The 19524-nt window shown below is 57.1% G+C and overlaps 1 protein-coding gene across 1 annotated transcript; it reads right to left on the reverse strand.

Moving 5' to 3' along the window:
• Positions 1-634: 634 nt before the first annotated feature.
• LOC118935925 (A-kinase anchor protein 17A) lies at positions 635-9506 on the reverse strand. The gene is made up of 5 exons (XM_036932569.2): positions 9349-9506; positions 7128-7905; positions 6218-6366; positions 3371-3611; positions 635-2318 (listed from the first exon to the last, which is right to left on the reverse strand). The coding sequence occupies exons 2-5, from the start codon at positions 7887-7889 to the stop codon at positions 1404-1406; spliced, it is 2067 nt and encodes a 688-aa protein (XP_036788464.2). The 5' UTR covers positions 7890-7905; positions 9349-9506; the 3' UTR covers positions 635-1403.
• Positions 9507-19524: the final 10018 nt, after the last annotated feature.

Raw genomic sequence — 19524 nt, forward strand, 5'->3', positions numbered from 1 at the left:
TGAGGTCACCTGACCTCAGACCCCCGGACCCCGGGTGACACCTGGTCCCAGGGTCCTTGTGCGCTGCCAACAGCTCAGACGCTCAGGGCTGGGCAGCGGGTACCCTGGTGTGGCTGCACAGGAGGACTGAGGGCCTTTCCTAACCCCGGGGGTCAGAGCACACGCAGGGGCCCACAGCTCAGCTGGGGGCGGGAAAGAAGCCATCCACAGCGAGGTGGGCCCTGGGCCCCGTGGTGCTGCGAGTCGGGTGGGAGGCCCCAGACTGGCCCCCATACACCGACAGGTCAGGAAGCCTAGATGGACAGGAGGTCACACACCTGGGTCCGGCGGGGCCACGGACCATGGCCACCCCATCCCCAGGCAGGAAAGAACAAGTAATTCCCCTTTAAGTTGGCCTTTTAGGTTTGGATGGACTAGTAACCTTGTGACCTTGCTAAGAGGGGTGCCCCATGAACACATGGGACGCCTCTGGGGAGCCACATCTCCTCCTCGGGTCCCCAGCCTGAAACACGCCGTGCGAAGCAGCAGTTCTGGGGGAAGTGAATCATTTCCACCCGCTCCAAATCCTCTCAGCCAGGCTCCAATCGCTGACGCAGCCCCAAAACTGTAAGACACACAACTATGGGAAAGTGTGTTCACTGGAAAAGGGTTTTATTTCACCATAAAAATGCAACCTGGAATGAACACCACCTTTCCTAACGTGAACGTTACAACTACTCTTAAGGACTTCTGAGCTTTGCTTGGAAAAGCAATTAATTATAAAATTTAACAAGTGTGCAGCCTTAAATCCCTTTTGAAACGTTCCAAGTAAAAATAACTTAGCAAAACAGCTCTTTAAAAAAACCACACACACGCTACCCTTGACTAGGAACCAAAGCTTTTCACCCGTTTTTAGACCCAATTACTTGAATTCGTGAGAAGTGAACGTTTCTGAAGGTGAGGGGGCGTCCAGCCCTGCACCCTGAGCCCAGTGGCAGCGCCTTGGGTCGCTCCCGGCGGGATGTGGGCCTCCTTCACTGAGGACGCAACGGGCCTGACCCCTCCGTTCCTTCCGCGTCCCAGACCAGAACTGCTTCCCAACCGGTGCCAGAACGGGGAGAGCAAAGCGCCAGGAACAGGGCCTCCCCCGCCGCTGTGGGCACGTGCAGCCAGGCTGGTGGCAGGGGAGCGCCTCGGCGTTCAGATGCTCGGCTGCGGCGCGGGGTGGCCTGGATGCGCCACCGCCTGCGCGGCCTCCTGACTTACAGGGCGGTGCGAGTAAAGCTCTCCGTCAACAGTTTTCTGGGTAAAGTAAAGCTAGCGGCCGCGGCCCCCGGAGGGCGGCAGCGCGCAGGTTCCTGGCGCCGGCGGCTGGGCCTGCAGGATCCAGATCTGCGCAGGCCCCGGCCTGGGGCGCGCCGGCATTACCTGTTCCAGGTGCTGCGGTGGCGGCCGGTGGACCCCGAGCGCGACCGCTCGCTGCGCCGCTGGCGGCTACGCTTGCGGCCCGAGCCGCCTCTGCGGCCCCGGCTCCGGTCCCTCCGGCCGTGCCGGTCTCCACTGCGCGACCTCCGCGAGCGCGAGCGATCCGGGCTGCCGCTGCGCCGGCGGGGGCTGGCGTCCTCGTGCGCGCGCTTCCTGTGCGCGCGCCGCTCCCGCCGCCCGCGCTCCGCACTGCCCGCCCGCGGCCGGCTCGCCTCCCGGGGCCTGTCATCGGCGCTGCGCTCCCCGCTGGCGCGGCCGCGACCCCCGCTGGGCTCCCGGTTGCACTTGTCTTGCTCGGAACGCGCGTCCTTCCTGGGCGCGCTCTGCTCGCTGGTGGCGGGCGGGCCCGCGGGCTGCTGCTGGTTGTCCGGAATGCAGGCGAGCACAGCCGGGCACCGCTTCTCGGGGGAGCCGGCCCGGCGCGGGTCCTGCGCCTGCGTGCCCGGGGCCTCCTCGGCCACACGCCCGTTCACGCCGCTGGGTGCGCGGCTGCCCTCCGGCTGGGGCGGCGTGTCCTCGGGCGTCCCGGGGCGCGGCGGGCCCGCGACAGATGGCAGCACGGCGGCGCCCACGCAGCCGGCCGACACGGTCTGCAGGATGTCCAGCACGGGCTGCAGGAGGCCTGCGTGCGCCGCTGCGAGCTCGTCGTGCGTGCGGGGGTCGTCGGCCCTCTTGCTCAGCAGGATGCTCAGCAGCCGGGCGCGCAGCTCCTTCTCCTTGCGCTGCAGCCCCAGCGCCCGTTCCTTCTCCTCCTCCACGCGCCGCAGCTCCGCCTCCTGCAGCCGCCGCCGCTCCTCCAGCTGCTGCAGGCGCAGCGACGCCTCCTTCTGCTCCTGCTCCTGGGCCTTGGCCGCCTGCAGGACAAAGGGGCGCACATCTGAGCCCCACCTGCGCCCCACCAGACACTCCGAGGCGGCGCCGGGGTCTGCGGTGCCCCGCGGCCGGGGCTATGGCCAGAGGTCCTGGCCAGACCCGGCCCGCCCGGCCCTGCACGCCCGGGGCCGCCACGCATCAGAGCGAGCGAGGAGCCCCCGCACAAAGCTGCCAGGCCAGGCCTGGGCGGGCGTCCCAGGCGGGCCGGGCCCTCCAGGTGCCGCGGGGCCTGCGGGAGGGTCCCAAGCAGTCACCAGCGGCAGGGAGCTGAGATTACGGCGCGGACACACGCTGCCGCGGCCGCCGCAGGACGTGGTGGCCTAGCCTGGGTTAGTGTCTTCAATATTCACCATGGAACAAGAGCTGAGCGGCCACCTGTCTCAGCACGCCTGCCATTCTCCTTCCCGGGACTTATCACAACTGTAAGTAGACAACAGGTTATGGGGTCACCCCGCGCCAGATGCCGGGGCGCGCGGCCCCCTGAGCAGGAGCTCCGGCCATGTCCATCCACGTGTCCTCGACCCGGCTGGCGGGAGTGCCAGTGGCCTCCGGGAGGAGCACCGGGGCGCATGCCGCACGGCCGACAATGCCTGTGGCTGCGGAGGCGGCGCTCCCGGCTCTGTGGCGCACGGGCTTTCCCTGGGCCACCCCTGTACCCGCCAGGCTCGGCCCTCGTCCTGCTGCCGCGGCCGCTGGCTGGCAAGGGTCAGAGCAAGGCTGGCTGTCCAGGCCACGCATCTGCGGCGGGAGTCGAGTCCCGGGCCTGGGCCCCCTGGCGAGCTCGCCCTCGTGGCTCCGGGACTGGCAGCCCCGATCCCGGTCCCTGGAAGGCTGAGGGCAGCCCTGGGCACGTCTGCGCAGTTACCCGGCCCCTACGTGCTGGAGAGGTGCGCGCAGAGCCCCGGACGCGGACGCGCAACACCCCGCCGGGAGGCAGTCCCGCCCTGGGCTCCGGCAGCAAGTGGCGGCGGACGGACGGGACCGCCGGGCAGAGCGCGCGCGGGGCCACCGGGGCGCGCGGCGCGGCAGGTACCTTGGCCCGGCTCAGCAGCTCCGCCACGAGCCGGATGGACTGCAGGTTGCGCTGCGACAGCACCAGCTTCCGCTCCTCCAGCCGGATCTTCCGGTGCAGCTGCTTCTGCTCCTCGGCCTGCAGCCGCTCCAGCTTCCGCTGGCTCCGCCGCTGCGCGCGGTCCCGCTGCTTCTGCTCCCTCCGGCGCAGCTTCTCCTCGCGCTTCCGCTCCCGCTCCCGCTCCTCCAGCTCCTTCTGCTTCCTGCACAAAACGCGCGCAGGGCGCCGTGAGGCCGAGGCGCCGGGGCCCGGTACGTGGGGGGTGGGCGGCAGGCCTGCCCGCGCCTGGCACTTTAGCTCATCCCCAAGCAGACTTCGCTGGAACCCGAGGAGCGCGTGTCCGCGAGGGTGAGGGTTTCTGCATCTTTCCGGGGGTGCCCGCCAAGGGGTATCCCGAACCCGAGCCCCTGGAGGAGCCTGGCTGACGGCAGCAGGCTGGGTTCTGAACCGGGTTCCACCTACTGGTGCCCCACAGCCATGGGATGCCAGTCGCACAGAGCTCTGCCCGCCCAGGAGGCAAAGCCTGTCTCGGGGGACCCCGCGTGGTGACAGGGGCAGCCCAAGACCTCCCCCTGCAGCCTGGGCAGGGGCCCACAGGGCACACCGGGCAGAGCGCAGGGACCCCCAGACAGGCTTCAGTGCTGAGACGACTCCCAAAGCCCCCAGGGGGTCAGCGGGCTGCGGAGAGCCCGGGCCTCCCTGCAGAGGCACTAGGAGCCCAGAGCAGGGACTCGGAAACCCAGCGCCCCCAGAGGCCAAACAGGACCACGCAGAGGGGGCCGGGCTGACCAAGCCACAAGGAGCCACAGGCCACAAAGCGGCGCACCAACAGGCCCCTGGCAGGCGTCCAGGCCCCAGGCTTCCAGATATGCACATCTCAAGGGACCGCAGCCCAGCAGGACCCGCAGGAGCAGCTGACCATCCCGCGGACATGAAGTCCACGTGCAAGCTGTTCCCTACTGCAGCCCAAGGCCCGAGGCTCACGCTCCAGCCTCGGGGACGCTGGGCTGGCTCACTGCAGGCAGACTCAGGCCACCAAGGGCAGCGGGCTCTGGGGCCAGCCTGGCTCCCACCACAGGCAGCATCTGTCACAGGCCTGCCCCTCAACACTCTGGGGCCCCTGCCCAGGTCAGGGAGCCCATCCTTCCCACGCCTCCCGGCCTCAAAGGCCACAGGCATGGTCTTCCTACCCCAAGGAACAAGGACACTTGACCTTTCCTGCGTCCATGAACAAAGCCTAGAGCTGCTCCGATGTTCTGTGGGGACACCTCTGCAAGACTGACGCTGGGACTGCGGGTCACAAGGCAGGACAGGGCCCCAGACAAGGGCCAGCTGGGCTGCACACAGCACAGGGTCCACAGACTGAGCCTCCAGCCACTGCTCGTCCTGGGTGGGCTGGGAGCTGCCAACATGGGCACGTTCCACGTGGCATTAAGCCTCAGGGGCCCTCCCAAGCCCACTGGCGAACCCCCATGTCCACACAGGGCCTGAGTCCACAAGGGGGACCTCCTGAGTCCTCACAGGCTCCTCCTGAACCTGCAGACCACGTGGGCCCCCGAGTCATCACAGCACGCCTCCAGCCCAAACACACTGCCCCCAAGTCCTCACAGACCCCACCTGAACCCCGGAGCCCACAGACAGCCCCCCAGGAAGTCCTCCAGCTCCTGCCATGCCTGTATGGAATCCCTGGAACCTACACCAGCCCCTTCTGAGCCCCTCAGGAGTCATCACCACCCCCCTTCGCCCACCTGGAGCCCTCCAAAGTCCACAAGGGCCCGGGCCCTGCCGAGTCCACATGGGCCTCCCATGTGCTGCCCCATCAGAGGGCGGCTCTGTGCCCAGCACCTGCCACGTCCTGGCGCTCCTGCGGGCTCCTCTCCCCCAACTACATCCACCTGTACACACATTACTGCCCGGTCCTCTCCCAGTCAGCAAGCAGACTCCGGGAGCGATGTGGGGCTAGGCCAAGCGTGGTTGGGACCACTGCCCGGGCATCGGCCCATGGAGCGGAGATCCAGGCCACCAGCTGCCAACACAGCTGCATGGGGCCATTACTGCAGTGGTGAATTGGGCCAAGCAGACAAGTGCCCCCAGCAGGGGACATGGTTACACCCATACACAGGACAGAGACTGCATGGGGCAAATCCACTAACTCCAATACGTCTAACGTTCACAAGATGGCAGGACGGAAATGCGTGTGGGACACAGGCACATGCCAGCAGGACGCCCCGACCGCAGCAGTACGTGGAACACAGGCAGTTTCTCACTTGCTAAAACTTTGGTCGTGTCGTTGCCTAAGTCATATTTGCAACACCAAAAGACCGACTATGATAAAGGAAAAAACCACGGCTGGGTCAGCCTCTGGGGTCTGTGCCGCCACGGAAGGCGGCCCGAGCACCACCCTTTCACATAAAGCCTGGTTGCCATCTGCGCTCTGCTTCCCTGTCAGCATGGCCTCTGCCTCAGTGCCAACCCGCAGGATGGCCAGACGCCCGCTGTGTGTGCAGGACACAAGGACAGTGCCCACGGGGAGGCTCGGCAGGAAGGCAGGCCAGGCCCCCTGCACACGCCACATGCAAAGCGGGCTCCCCGGGACCAGCAGGGTGCACGCAGATGACACATGTGGATGCACAAGAACAAGCACACGCAGACACAGAGATGCACACACGCACACACGTGCACAGCCACAGGCAGATGCAGACACGCACACAGACATATGCACACACACACACCAATGCAGACACCCTCAGATGCATGCACGTGCAGACACTGATGTGTGCAAACGCACACGCGCACGCACAGGCGCACCTCTCCTCTGCACGCTGCCGCTCCTCGGCCTCCTTCTCCCGCCGCTTCTGCATCTCTCTTTGCTGCTCCAGCTCCTGCAGTTTCTGCCTCTCCAGCTGCCGCTTCTTAATTGAGGCATCACTCAGGTGTTTGGTCGCATCAAAAGACACCTTCAAGAGCAAAGCGGAGCAACAGACGTTACCTGGGCACCGTCCCACACACAGCAGGCTCCCCACCCGCCTCACAGGCATTCTGGGGACTGTCCACTGGCCGGGACCCACCCTGCAGACCCACGGAGGCCCCGGCACTCAGGTGCTTGGCACTGAGCGTCCTCCCCTCCCCTGCCACCCCTGCAGGAGTGCCAGTGCCTCCCCAGGGAGCAGGAACCGCCACCAGGCTTAATTGGCCTCACCCTTTATTTCAAGGAAGCAAGCCAGCCCTCTCAGAAGACACGTTCCCTCCTGCAAGCAGGGGCACCCCCATTCCATGACCCACCCCCTCAACCTTGCCGCACAGGGCATCTGCCTGCCCTACACTAACCAGAGCTGCAAGCGGGTCCTGCCACAAAAACCTGGCTCCCCTACCAGGCTGGCTTCCTTGTCACCGCAAAGCCACCCCAAATCAGAGCCCACCCCAGCCAGACAGACTGAGCCCTCACGGAAGGACGTTCTCTTGGCCTGAACACAGCTGAAGTTCACATGGAAGTGGCCCTGGCCATCACCTTCCCCACTATATTAAAATACTTGGGTCCTTTGATGTGTCCCTAAGAAACAGATTTTGTAAAAGCCAAAGGGTGGCCTGATTCTCTACCTCTGCACCTGAAATCCTGGGCACAGGCCTGTTGCAACTGCAGCCGTGGGCGGCTGCCAGAGCCTGGGAGGTGGGGGGGGGGGGGGGAGGCGACGCCGACACAGGCCGGGCCCGGGCTCACCTTGATGTTGCAGGCCACCGCCTTGCCGTCCTCGCCCTTGTACAGGAGCTTCATGCCCCGCAGGGCGCTCATGGCCTGGATGAAGCCCGCGTACTCGCAGTACTGCACATACGCTTCGAAGTTCAGGTGCCCGCCGAAGCTGAAGGTGTGGAAGTTGCGCCCGGTCATCTCCTCACGGTAGGGGTCCAGCATGGGGATGTCCACATTCCGGATCTCACCGAACTTCTCGAACACCTTGAGCAGGACCTCCTCGCTGGGCTTCTCGGAGCCCGACTCCCGGAGCGCGAACCACTTGCAGGGCAGCCCCTCCAGATGGATGGTGTCCGGCCGCTCCCCGGGCAGCGTCTCGTTCATGTCCTTGGCGTCGCGGAAGAAGGAGTCCCAGTCGTGCCGCGTGGGGAAGTCGATCTTGAACTCGGCGGCGCGCACCTTGAGGATGTCGGAGAAGCCGCTCAGCTTGATGGTCTTGCCGTCCAGGCAGGCCAGGAAGGACTTGACGAGGCTCTTGTTCTCCACCTCGCCCTCGAAGCGGATGAAGTCCATGGTGCTCTTGGAGATGCGCAGCGTGGAGAACTGGTGGTTGTGCACCATGCCCTTGAGCCGCTCCATCACCTCCCAGTTGGAGATGGACTTGCCCGGCTGCTTCAGCTGCGGGAGGGCCACGCTGATGGTCATCTTGGTGATGGGCTTCAGGTAGAGGCCGTAGGGCCGGCACAGCTCCACCGCCTCAGACGTGTCGTGGACTATGGTGGCCGCGGCCATAGCCGGCACGTGGGGCCTGCAACAAAGGCACACAGTCGGGGTCAGGAGGAGGCCAGGGATGGGAAACGAGGCTGCCTCTCTGCCACGTCACAGAAGCTAGAAGCTGCTCTCTACCTCATGAGAAGCCATCATCACCTGAGAGTTTGTTTTTCTTCTTAATCACAGGAAAGGGGGAAAAACGGGGCTGACAAAAACTTTTAAGAACAGCTTAAGGCCAAGCCTGTGTCAGCTCAGATCTACACCCAGTGCCCAGCAGCAGCTCTCCCCTGGCCCTGCAGCACGAGCAGGGCTGGGCTGGCTTCCTACCCCGGTAGGTACAGTGGGGAGAGGCGAGGCAGCCCGCACAGCTCCCGGGAGGCTGTGGAGGCCCCGCTGGGGAAGGGACAGGGCAGGAAAGGGCTTCTGTGACGGGCTGAGGAGGAGGCCCTGAAAAAAAAAACAGGAAGGACGTCTGGGCTGAAAACAACCAATAACCCAGGGTGATCCACGTTAAACATACAAGGGCCTTCCCTCGACGGGGGCTCCAGCCCCTTGGCGCTGTTCCTCCCCCACCCGCTCTAATGCAGGCAGGTCTTCCTGGTCTGAGAAGCCGGAACTTCCAGAAAGCCAAGCTCCTGAGAAGAACCTGACCCACAGAAGCCCAAATAACCCGCCCCCAGCTCTGCTCACAGGCTTTTCCTGCCAGAAGACAGACAGGGGAGGGGCCCCAGGGCAGGACGGTCCCAGCAGGATGCAGGAGCCACCTGTGCGGGTCCAGGGTGCTTGCGAGGGGCTCCCGCCCGGCTGAGACCACAGCCCTGCCCCCAGGACGCTAAGGGCCGCGAGGGGAGCCCGAGCCAGAGACCTGGCTGCCCACCCTGGTCACCTGGCTACCCCCGTTTCCACAGCACTTCCCCCATCCCTTCGGCTGCCCTGATACCCCAGGCAGCACCTTCGGCCTCCCTACCTCCCCCAACCACCCACTTCACCTGGGTAGGTCTGTGCACCTCCGGGCACCTACGGCCTCCCTCTCCCAGTTTCCTGGAATAGCCGCCCCTTTACCTCCCGTTCCTGCACCCCGGCCTCCCTGGCACCGCCCAGTATGAGGCCACCCTGGGTCGCCAAGGCTGTGCCCCCAGCCTCCGCCACCCCACACCCTGGCAGGCCCTGGCTTCCAGGAACCCCCATCCCAGTATCCCCCGGGCCCTAGTCCCTGCAGTTCCCTGGACCTTGCAACTCCTCTACTCCCCAGTACCCCAGTCCTTGCAGCCCCCCCGGGCCTGAGTACCCCCGGCCTTTACAGCCCCGGGCCCCGGTATCTCCGGGCTTCCCGGTTTCCCCAGCCCTTGCGACCCCCGGCCCCAGGGGTCCTCGGGCTCCCAGACACTCCAGCCCTTGCAACTTCTGGCCCCCAATCCCCCAGCCCCGCGCCCCCCGGAAGCCACGGCTCGCGGAGGGACGCGGTCGCGTGTCGGCTCACCGGCGCGGGGCTCCTCCTGCGCCCCCCGGCCGCCGCCGCCGCCCTGGCCCGAGCTGGCCGCCCTCCTCCGACGACCCCGGCAGGTGCGGCCTCCCAGTCCGGCGCCAACACCGTCCGCGGGAGGGGCCCCAGACACTACCCGCCGCCGCCCGTCCCTATGACGTATTTCCGCTTCCGGCGCCCGGGCTCGCGAAAGCCGCCGCGCGGCGGCCTCAGGTTTCTCCGGCCGGCTAGGACCCGCCCTCGAAGGCGGGACTTCCGGGGGGCCGGGGTTTGTACTGCGCGTGCGCTGGCGTTCACCTTACCCCGCACCCCGCGCTGTGCCCGGGGCCTGCGGAGGCCCCACCTGGGGCTGTTGGTGCGCAGCCCCGCCTACGACCACGGAGGGGCCGGGCGGCTTTTGCGCCTGCAGTTACCATAACTACTGCCCGCAAAATAATAAGACCTAATTATACGTTATCTGTGATCTAATAGCACATCTATGATTTGGTTATTTTTATTTATCTTGCATAGTGATTAGCTGTGGAATATAGCTGTCTTATACCTATATGCAAATACACAATGCATACACTGCTTTTATATGTTTTAAATGGCACATTGATGAAACTTGTTCTTATAGAATTGGCAAAATTTAAATGTAACGATATAATACATTTTACATATGATGCATACTACAGTTTCTGTACAATTGCATAGTTGGGAGCAAACAAATTTCAATTGATTAAGCTCCCACATTATGCCATGTGCGGCACAAGGCATGTTCCGCTGCCCCAAATATGCCAGAAGCCCCCCAAACCGAGAAGCTGGAGTCGGAACAAGAGCACAGACCTTCTGTTGTTCAACACGGGGTGAAGGTGGGTGAAGGGACCCTGATGTCAGGTGGAGTTTTAAAAACAAAGGTGTTTTGTGGGGTATCTGGTAGGTACGAGTCACGTTCCTTTAATACACGGCCCATAGAGCAAACATGGTCAAGATCACCACCTGGCAAGGAGGAAGCAGAGATTCCAGGGTCTCCAAGGAAGGGGAGCACTCGGAACCCAGACAGGTTTCTCTGTGGCTGTGTACACACCTTGGCTGTCTTTGCTTCCCTTCTCGTGCCTTGGGGGAACACGGAGATGGGTGTTTGGTGTTTTCAAAGCTGATTGCATATGAATGGTGGGTTTGCGTCCCTGCAGAACTGTCTAATTTAGAAACTTTTTTCACTCTGCTCCCCAAAGCATTTGCAAAGCAAATTAAGACTTGAGATAGTGGCTCCTCTAGAAACAGTGAGACTAAGAGGGGAGTATGATACTTTGGGAAATGGTCAAGGAAAATCCTTTTACCTTTTTGAGCAAGACACCCCTCCTCTGATTGCACTGCAGAAATAGAAAAAGCAAAGCCCCCCGTAGATCCGCAGCCCTAATCCTTTGTCTTAGGGTGGTGTGCGCATGGCTATCCAATCACTCTCACTGGGTGTTAACAGAGCTGTGAATATGACAGAATGTGATTCCCAGGGTTAAACGGCAAAGGAGAGGGAATTTTGCAGTTGTAATGAAAGACCTGAGCAATTGACTCAAGCTAATTAAAAGGGAGATGCTCTGGGTGGGCCTGACCTAAGTGCATGTACACAGCAGAGAGATTTGTAGCTGCCTGGTTGCGTCACAAAGTGAACAGCCTTCTGGAAAAGAACCACTTTGCCAAGATGAAAGGGTGGCCCCCAGGAGATGAAGGTCTCCATGCTCCAGCCACAGAGAACTGGGAATTCTCTGAGATTGGAAGACAGCCTGGAGTCTCAACTGAGACCTTCACCCCTGGCTGGCACCTTAAAAGGGGCCTGGTGAGTTCTTGAGCAGAAGACCCAATTGGTACATCCTGGACTCCTAACTTAACGCAAACTGTGAGATGATAAATGTGTGCTGTTCACAGCCACCAAGTTTGTAGTACTTTGTTACATAGCAGCCAAGAACTCATTCATCTGGAATAGACATACGGATCCTAGATCCCCCACTAACCGTGCAAAACTCCTCGATCCCGTACAGAAAATTATTTCATCTCTTCGGGTAAATAAGCACCGACCTTCCGATGATCACTCTTTATTTCCTGGGGCTGCCATAATAAAGTTCCACAGTGGGGTGATTTAAACAACAAAAATTTATCCTCTCACCCTTCTGGGGGCCAGAAATCTGAGAGCACGGCGGTGGCAGGGTTGATGCCTTCCTAGGCTGTCAGGGAGGACGTCCTCCTGGCCTCCCTCCCAGCTTCCAGTGGCTGCCTACCTTCCTGGGGCACCCTGGTTCATCACAACATCACCCCTGTCTCTGCCTCATTTCAGCTCCACCACCTGTAACACATCCGACTTACCTCCGCATGTCTCTGTCTTCCTCTTCTAAGGGCACCTGTCATGTTGGACTAGATCCCTACATACATCACCACGACCTCATCTCACTGTGACTGATCATGGCTGACACAGGTCGCCAGCTCCACGCAGGCATGCAATGAGCTGGTACAGCCGGAGAGACCAGCAAATGGCATGTTGTTTCTGAACGCAGAGCCAGTCCAGTTCTGGCTTCCGTCCGTATTGGACACTTCTGTCCAGGTCAGACAATTCGCTGCTTTTTATCACTTTGACCCAGATTCAGAGACTCCATTAACCTAATCATACAAGAAAAATGCCTGGCGATGCATGTGGATTTATAAATGCATGCCTATATGGACGCATGTATCTACCTACCTGTGTATTTATCCATCCATCCATCATCCGTCTACATCTATCATCTTCTATGTATCTATCCATCCCCCTACTTATCCACTCAGCCACCCACCCACCCACCCACCCATCCATCCACTCATCTGCCCACCCAGCTATCCACCCATCCCTCCATCCATCCACCCCTCATCCATCCATCTACCCACCCCCATCTCCACCCACCTTTCCATCCACTTACCACCCAGCCATCATCCTTCCATCTTCCTCACAAATCGATGCCTCTCCAGCCTTTGTCCAAAACAGCTCTTTCCCACCAGGTGGCGTGCACACCACTTGAAAGCCTACGGTGGGGAGCTCTGCCCTGTTAACCCCCTAAGTCTAGCCTTGAAGCCAGTGGCTTGAGCATCATCAGTTCCCAGAACAATCATGAGCCCAGTGCTTTTCCAAGAACATTATCCTGTTTATGAAATGCACCCTATGCCACTCGTTGTCTTACTAGAAAATTATCCCAGAACTTGAAATGCAACAGGTACCTGTGAACTCAACAGCATGATTAAAAAAAAGAAAAAGCTCTTATCTTTGAAGTAGCCACATTGAGTTGGAGACAGTGAAGGAGGGACAGACTCCCCCCTACAGGTCTGGGGTATGTTAATTAGTCTGAGTTTCAGGAGGAAATTCCACATGACCTATTAATTACCATTTTTAATATGCCCCCATTCTCTGTGGACTCAACCATACCACCGCTGGCAATTGATCCTATGGAATGATTCCACAAAGGAATATATGAAGCTATATTATTTATGCATATATATATATATATATATATATATAGTTGTATGTATGTGTGTGTAGCAACATACACAGACACATAATATATATACACTACACATATATGTATTCCCTGCAGGCTTATGTGTGATTAATGATTCTGGCAGCATTTTAGACCTGAAAATTGGAAACAGCCCCGGTGCCCACGTAGAGGAGCTGCATCAGCTGTCATGACACACCTACGCTGAGTCAGGTGAGTGCGTGCTCATCCCACAGGATGCGTCACGTAAAGACAGTGCATTTCACACGCGTTGTATGTTCCGAGTGTGGTGGTGGTGTGATACTTGGCAGTGACCTCGGACTATGGGGCCCGCAGTGTGGAGCAAGGGGGTGCAGCACTACGAAGATGGAGAGAGGGGGTGACGGACATTAAAGGACTAGGAGCTAAATCCAGGATGTCTGGTTGGATCGCAGGGGTCGGGGCTGGGGGATAAGAGAGACCATGAGGTCCCAGGCTCCAGCTATGGGTGAGGTCAGTGGCATGAACTGGATGGGAAAATCAACTGGGATAAGGGAATAGTTGGGGGTAGGAAGGAGGCAGGTGGGTTGAGTTGGGCTGACACTGGCTTGCAGGCATCTGCAGCCTTGATGAAGCTTCCCAGTAAGGGCAGGAGCCAGGGCTGGTCTGAGAGCAGGACAAACCATGACATGGGAGCCACCACCCTAGGACAGAAGAAGAAGAAACTGTGCACAATCCACCCACCCACCCATCCACCCACCAATTAAGTTATCCTTCCTTCCTTCCTTCCATCCATCCATCCTTCCATCCACCCATCCATGGAATACTGCCAAGCAGGGAACCTCACCTGGCCCTTGACCTTCAGTTATCGCTGCTACTCAATCACATACTATCTACACAGCTAAACTTTAGCCTTTAGCCCCTCCCAGAGGTTCAGGATAACATCTTCAGTCTCCATTTCTTCCTGGAGGTTGGAACCCACAGGGCATGTCCCAAAGCCCTCATCATAAATCACATCATTAAACAGTCCAGTGGCCGAAGCCCGCAGGCAAGCACAGACAGGACAGCACCTCGCAGGGCCTGGAGATCACGCCCTAGGAGCCAGGGACAGAGACCAGACCACCCTGTGTCCTGTGAAGTCTTCATCACACAAAAACAAAGCTCAGGATGCTGCAGTTTTTGGTAAGCGGTTCGAAGGAAGATGTGAAAGGGTGATACCAACCTTAGCAAGGGCAGGGGTGAAGGTGGCAGCACAGCTTGTGCAAGGAAGTTGAGGGAAGCCTGGCCTCTTGGTACCGAGCAGCGTCCCCCACACACAGCCAGGTCCTGGGAACCAGGCTGAATATGGCCAAGGACTTCCCATGGGGGAGATCATAGAAACCTCCTGCAGAATCCCCAGGAGAATGGAGTCCTGGGTCGGATCTAAGCGAGGCTGAACAGTACCATCCGGTCTTGGCATCCTAGGTGGGGGCTGTGCTTGCCTGTTGCCGGATTAAGATCAGTTTCACCTTTTACTTCCCTGCGTGTTCATGGCCTGTCACGCAATCCTACAGAGAGACATGGTGTTTCCTGGTGTTGAGTGTTTACCTAGTGTACTTTTCAGCCCATTCCAAGATAGACCCTGTATTTCCACACGGTTTGCTCCTGAGACGCTTCCGTGAGTAACGTGTCTTCACGCTGCGGTGGCTTCTCCGCGATTTCTCACCGAGAAGAGTGGAAAATCAGATGCTGTGAAGATCACATCAAAGGGAGGCCCAGGAACAGGAGATAAAGACACAAAACTGAGATTACAGAAGTGTCCTTCCTCTTAAGAGAAATGATGCCGTCATGTTTCCCACCAACGTTCCGGTGTTCCCTTTGCTCGAGAGGGCAATTGGGGTGTAATTCAGAATAGGGTGTAATTGTGCCAGGCCAGGGTGAACCACACCAAGGAGGAACGTAGCTTCTAGAGCAAACTGCAGAAATGGACCATCTGGAAGTTTCCAGTGGCAGGTGACAGCAGGGGGAGACGCAGGAGACTGGTCCTAAGAGGAGGCTTCTAACGGATGAGGCCAACCAGAGTGACTCATGGGCAGCACCCAGTCCTGAGAGGTCACTGAGAATCCCAGTGACTAGTTCACTAAACTAGGACCCAGTGTTAGATTACTGGGCACCTTTGATGTCTCCACCCACCCATCCTTCCATCCACCATCCATTCACCCATCCATCCAACCACCCACCCATCCAGCCATCCATCCACCCACTCACCCATCAAACCTGTTTATATTTCTGCTCTCTTAACCTCAACGAAGGCACACTCATCAAAAATAATCTCAGACTTCCCTTCTTCGCTCACCTTATTTTCAATCAATTGCCACATTGCACAATTTCCCTTGATAAGGTGACCATCAGCCCCCACAATATTTAATTCATGTCACCTCCCTTGTCCTGTCCTTATTTAAAATAGTAATGTTCCATTCACTGCGGACATTTGCATGATGTGTGTTGTTTTTAAATATTGCACGACCTCGTCACCGTTACGGGGAACAGCGTCCGGAGGGCTTATTTGGGGCGCTGCCCAGGACACGTGACGAGCTCACAGGGAAGTTGCCTCTCATCTAGGATTTCTGGTATTTTTTTTAACCCCAGAAGCTGGAATGCCCCACCTGGCTGGCAAGTCACCCAGCGTTCCGGGACTCTAGGCCCCCACATCCTGAGGGCCCTGCTCATACGTGCAGTGTCTATGGGCATACAGTTCCCCAGTGGTGAGGGGGGTTGGGTGTGGCTGGCTGTTTATTTCCTGCCTTCTGATTCCGTTTCACCTTATCACTCACCAGGCACCGTGCATGCACAGTGACAAACCTGACATGCAGAATCCCAGGGACATGTAGAGCTGGAAGACATGCTGGCTTCCACATCCCCCTTCCTTCCTGCTACATGGAGGGGCTACACACCCACTGTGCCCCGGGTCTCTCCACAAGCCAGCCCGTTTCTGAGTGTTCACCGGACCTCCCTCCTGCCCCGGACCTCTGGAGAAATGCAAGCTGACCTTGTGACTTTTGTCTCTCCCCTGGAAAGCTGGCAGAGACTTTCCCCAGCAGGCTAGGTCAGCTTGCACAGAGGGACAGTAGTGCTTGCTGCATCTGCTGGTCAGCGAAGCCAAACATGAGCATGACCTCCATACCGGGAGGCTTGTCCACAGACACATGGCCTCCTCCTCAAGCTCAGGAGGGCAAGCGCTTTTCCCAGTGAACACTCCCAGCCTTGGTGCTAACACCCGCAGGCCTGCTGTCTCTTCGTGAAGGCAGTGAAAGGAATTTATCAATCTGTCCTGTTGCAGTTGGCCACGTTAGCCAAGTCCATCGTGTTTCCCATACACCTTGTAGTGGTGACTTTGTGCCTGGACACATGACCTTGGTTGGCCTCTGTGGGTAAAATTGCAATATTTCCAGAATCTCTCTCCTGGCCTTAGAGCATCTCCATGTCCATAGGTGTTTCCAAAGGGTGGGGTGGAGAGAAGTAGTCCATCTCCATATCAGTAGGTGATTACAATGGGGAGCAAGGGCATATTTGGACAGGAGAGGTTCAGTGGGGTCCCTTTTTGCACCTGGGTTTCAAGAGACACAGGCGAGCAGAAGTGGACAACTGCTTGTAAGCAATAAATGGGTTTCTCCCACTTTATTTCTCCCTTTCACTGATTTCGACTTCAAAGGTCATTGGCCCCAGGCTGGGAATATATTTAGCCCCCTACCGGAGTTACATCCTCCCAAACGACATCTGGCTGCAACACGGAACCCTCCCATGGGACCACCAGGGTGTCCCAGGGGACCCCATGCTGCTTTGTCCTCCACGCCCTGTACACGCAAACACAACAACACGGGTGCATAAACAGACAAGACTCCAGCTTATCAGGGCGTAGACTCACTCGTGGTGTGTTGACTAAATGACAGGACTGTGTTTCGGGTGCCTCACGGAAATGAAAAACAGTGACTGGCTACATAAAACTCCACACGAGCCATTTCATACCATCTGTTAGGTTTTTGTCAATAAGAGCAAGCACGCCAAGGGTTGGGACTGGGGGTCCTATCACGTGGACCGCCTGCAATGGTTTCCACACTGTCCCCATTTTGGGGAAGGCTCAATTGCAGAAGGTATATGAGGTAGGCAACGGGGAGCCCCCCTCCCCAGCTCTGGTCCCAAAGAAGTCAGCTTGGTGGTTGAAAACCAGGTCTTTTTCTTTATTGAGGTGAAAGTCACATCACAAAAAACTGACCATTTTAAAGCAAACAACACAGGGACATTTGCACAATGTCTGGTTCTGGAACATTATCCCCCAAAGGAGAACCTGCCCCCACAAACAGGCACTCCCCACCCCTCCCAGCCCCTGACAACAATGAATCGACATTCTGTCTGTGCATCTGCTCGTTCTGGGTATTTCCTGTGAACAGATCCCACACCACGTGTCCCTGTGCATCTGTGTCTCTTCCTGAGCACCGTGGGGTCAGGACCATCCACACTGTGCGTGCGTCAGGGCTTCTCTCCTTTTCAGGGCTGAGTAATATTCCATTACAAGACACCCCAAGGAAAGAAAAACAGTTATTTTAACTTTAAAGTGGGGGGCATCTGCTAATTTTTTAAAAGCTGGATCTGTTTTGAGTAAATGTCCTGGGGACACAGGGGCCAATAGCATCCCTTCACATCCTTCTAACTAGTTCGTTTTTGTCTGTGTACCTGTCAGATAGGAGGCACAGATAGGGTTTGTTCTTTGCCTTGTGTCTGCATTTCTCTTGGTTATTCTCATGGTCCGTTCCTTCCACACAGGGTTTTTCTGCTGTCATGCATAATAGGAGCAAAGATGTGTCGACTTCACCTCTCAGCTTATGCGATGGTCCACTTGGCTGGGCCACAGTGCCCAGTTACGTGGCCAAATGTTATTCTGGATGTTTCTGTGACGTTATTTGGTGGATGAGATTAACATTTGAATCAGTGGACTTTGAGGAAAGCGGATTGCTTTCTGTAGTGTGGGTTCCACTTGTCCAATGAGTGGAAGGACTTATGAGCACAGAGATAGATGGACCTCCCCCAGACAAGAGGGAATCTGCCAGCAAATGGCCTTTAGGTTCAAACTGCAAGTCCTCTCTGGGCTTCCAGCCTGCCGGTCACCTGCAGATTTTGGACATGCACCTCCACCATTACGTGAGCCAAGTCCTGAAGATAAATCTGTCTGTATATCTCTCCATCTGGTTGGCCCAGCTCCAGTCAGGTGTCTGCATGCAGTGTCCACGTGGTGCTATCAGCAAATCTGCCAAAGGTCAGACTCCAGACTGGGGCTGGGGTTTTCTTGGAGAAAGGTGCTGTTGTGGGGTGAGAGGGCACCTCCACCGTTTCTGCTGTTGGGGCAGGGGGCCGATCCCTGTGCCATCCTGTTTACTAGAGCAGCAACCCCAGAGGGGTTTGCAGGCATGTCTGACCCTATAAACCCTAGTCCTGCAGGCCTGTGAGGAGAGACCTCCGTCTGAAAGACATGGGGAAGCTGGAGACCTTGGAAATACCCCATAGGCAGAACAGGGGTCACTCAGAACAACCTTATCCTTTCACCATAAATGCACCACGAGGAATGGAGGACAAACTGTGACAAGTCACCACCTCGGGCTCACATTAAAACCCATGGTGAAGGCAGTAAAACAAGGATGGGATGCCACCTAATATTAAATCCACCAGGAAGAACCAAGCTCTGGGAGAATACAGAGGTAAAGAATAAAGGGATAAAAGATGGGGCAGGAGAGCTGTGTGGACGTGTACATGGATAGCATATATAAACATGGTACCACATCTGTGCATGTCCATATGCACAACTCATGTACACATAGGGTATCAAATCCATGCATGTCCATCATATGCACAGATATATACACATATCAAATATGTATAAGTACATTATCACATCACATGCATGTCTATCATATTACTTATGTGATATATATCATATCTATGCACGTCTCTCATATGTATGTGGGTAATATATACATATATTCCTATGCATGCCTATCATAGCTACTATATCATATACACACTGATGTATGATATTTGCAGCATGAATTCCATGAAGGAGACAAATAGATCAGAAATAATAATGAGAGAAATAATAGAACAAAATATGCCTGTACTGGTAAAGCTGTGAGGAGCAAGATGCCCCCACCCTGAATGTATGAATGGAAAGACACACACAGAAGTTCTAGGAATTTTTTTTTCTGATACTGTAGATAAAGAACATCCTCTGCTACCCTAGAGAAATAAGCAGACAATTTTACAAAGCAATATATCCTCCGTCATCCCCAGAACAAAATACCCAAAGACCCGAACAGAGAGGGCGGCGCAGTTCTGACAGGGAAAACGTTTGCAGCCCCAAATCCTAGGCTGGAGGCCTCTCACCTCCTCTCAGATACACAAGATTAAAGAGCTAAAGATTCAAAATAGGTTCTTTATATTTCCTTTTCCAAAAAAAAAAAAAAATCACTTAACTCTAGCCAGACAAGAGAAGACTTTGAAATCTAGAATTTTAACATGGGACGCTATGGAACAAAATAATTGGTAGTTAACCATAAACACTAAAAGGTTGATTAAAATGTTTTTAAATGTGCAACAGACAATACACATATGAATATATGTATTAGTTAGTCTAGACTCATATAAATACAGTATGTTTAGAAATACAATATAGAGA

The sequence above is a fragment of the Manis pentadactyla genome, chromosome Y, assembly GCF_030020395.1.
Source record: "Manis pentadactyla isolate mManPen7 chromosome Y, mManPen7.hap1, whole genome shotgun sequence".
NCBI lineage: Eukaryota > Metazoa > Chordata > Mammalia > Pholidota > Manidae > Manis > Manis pentadactyla.

Bases quoted from the DNA above. Each gene is read 5' to 3' on its own strand.
- LOC118935925 (XM_036932569.2), bottom strand. From the start codon at position 7,889: ATGGCCGCGGCCACCATAGTCCACGACACGTCTGAGGCGGTGGAGCTG. The intron at 6,367-7,127 runs GTGAGCCCGGGC...TTGCTCTTGAAG, and splicing joins CGGTGGCCTGCAACATCAAG to GTGTCTTTTGATGCGACCAA. The intron at 3,612-6,217 runs GTGCGCCTGTGC...CGTTTTGTGCAG, and splicing joins CGGCAGCGTGCAGAGGAGAG to GAAGCAGAAGGAGCTGGAGG.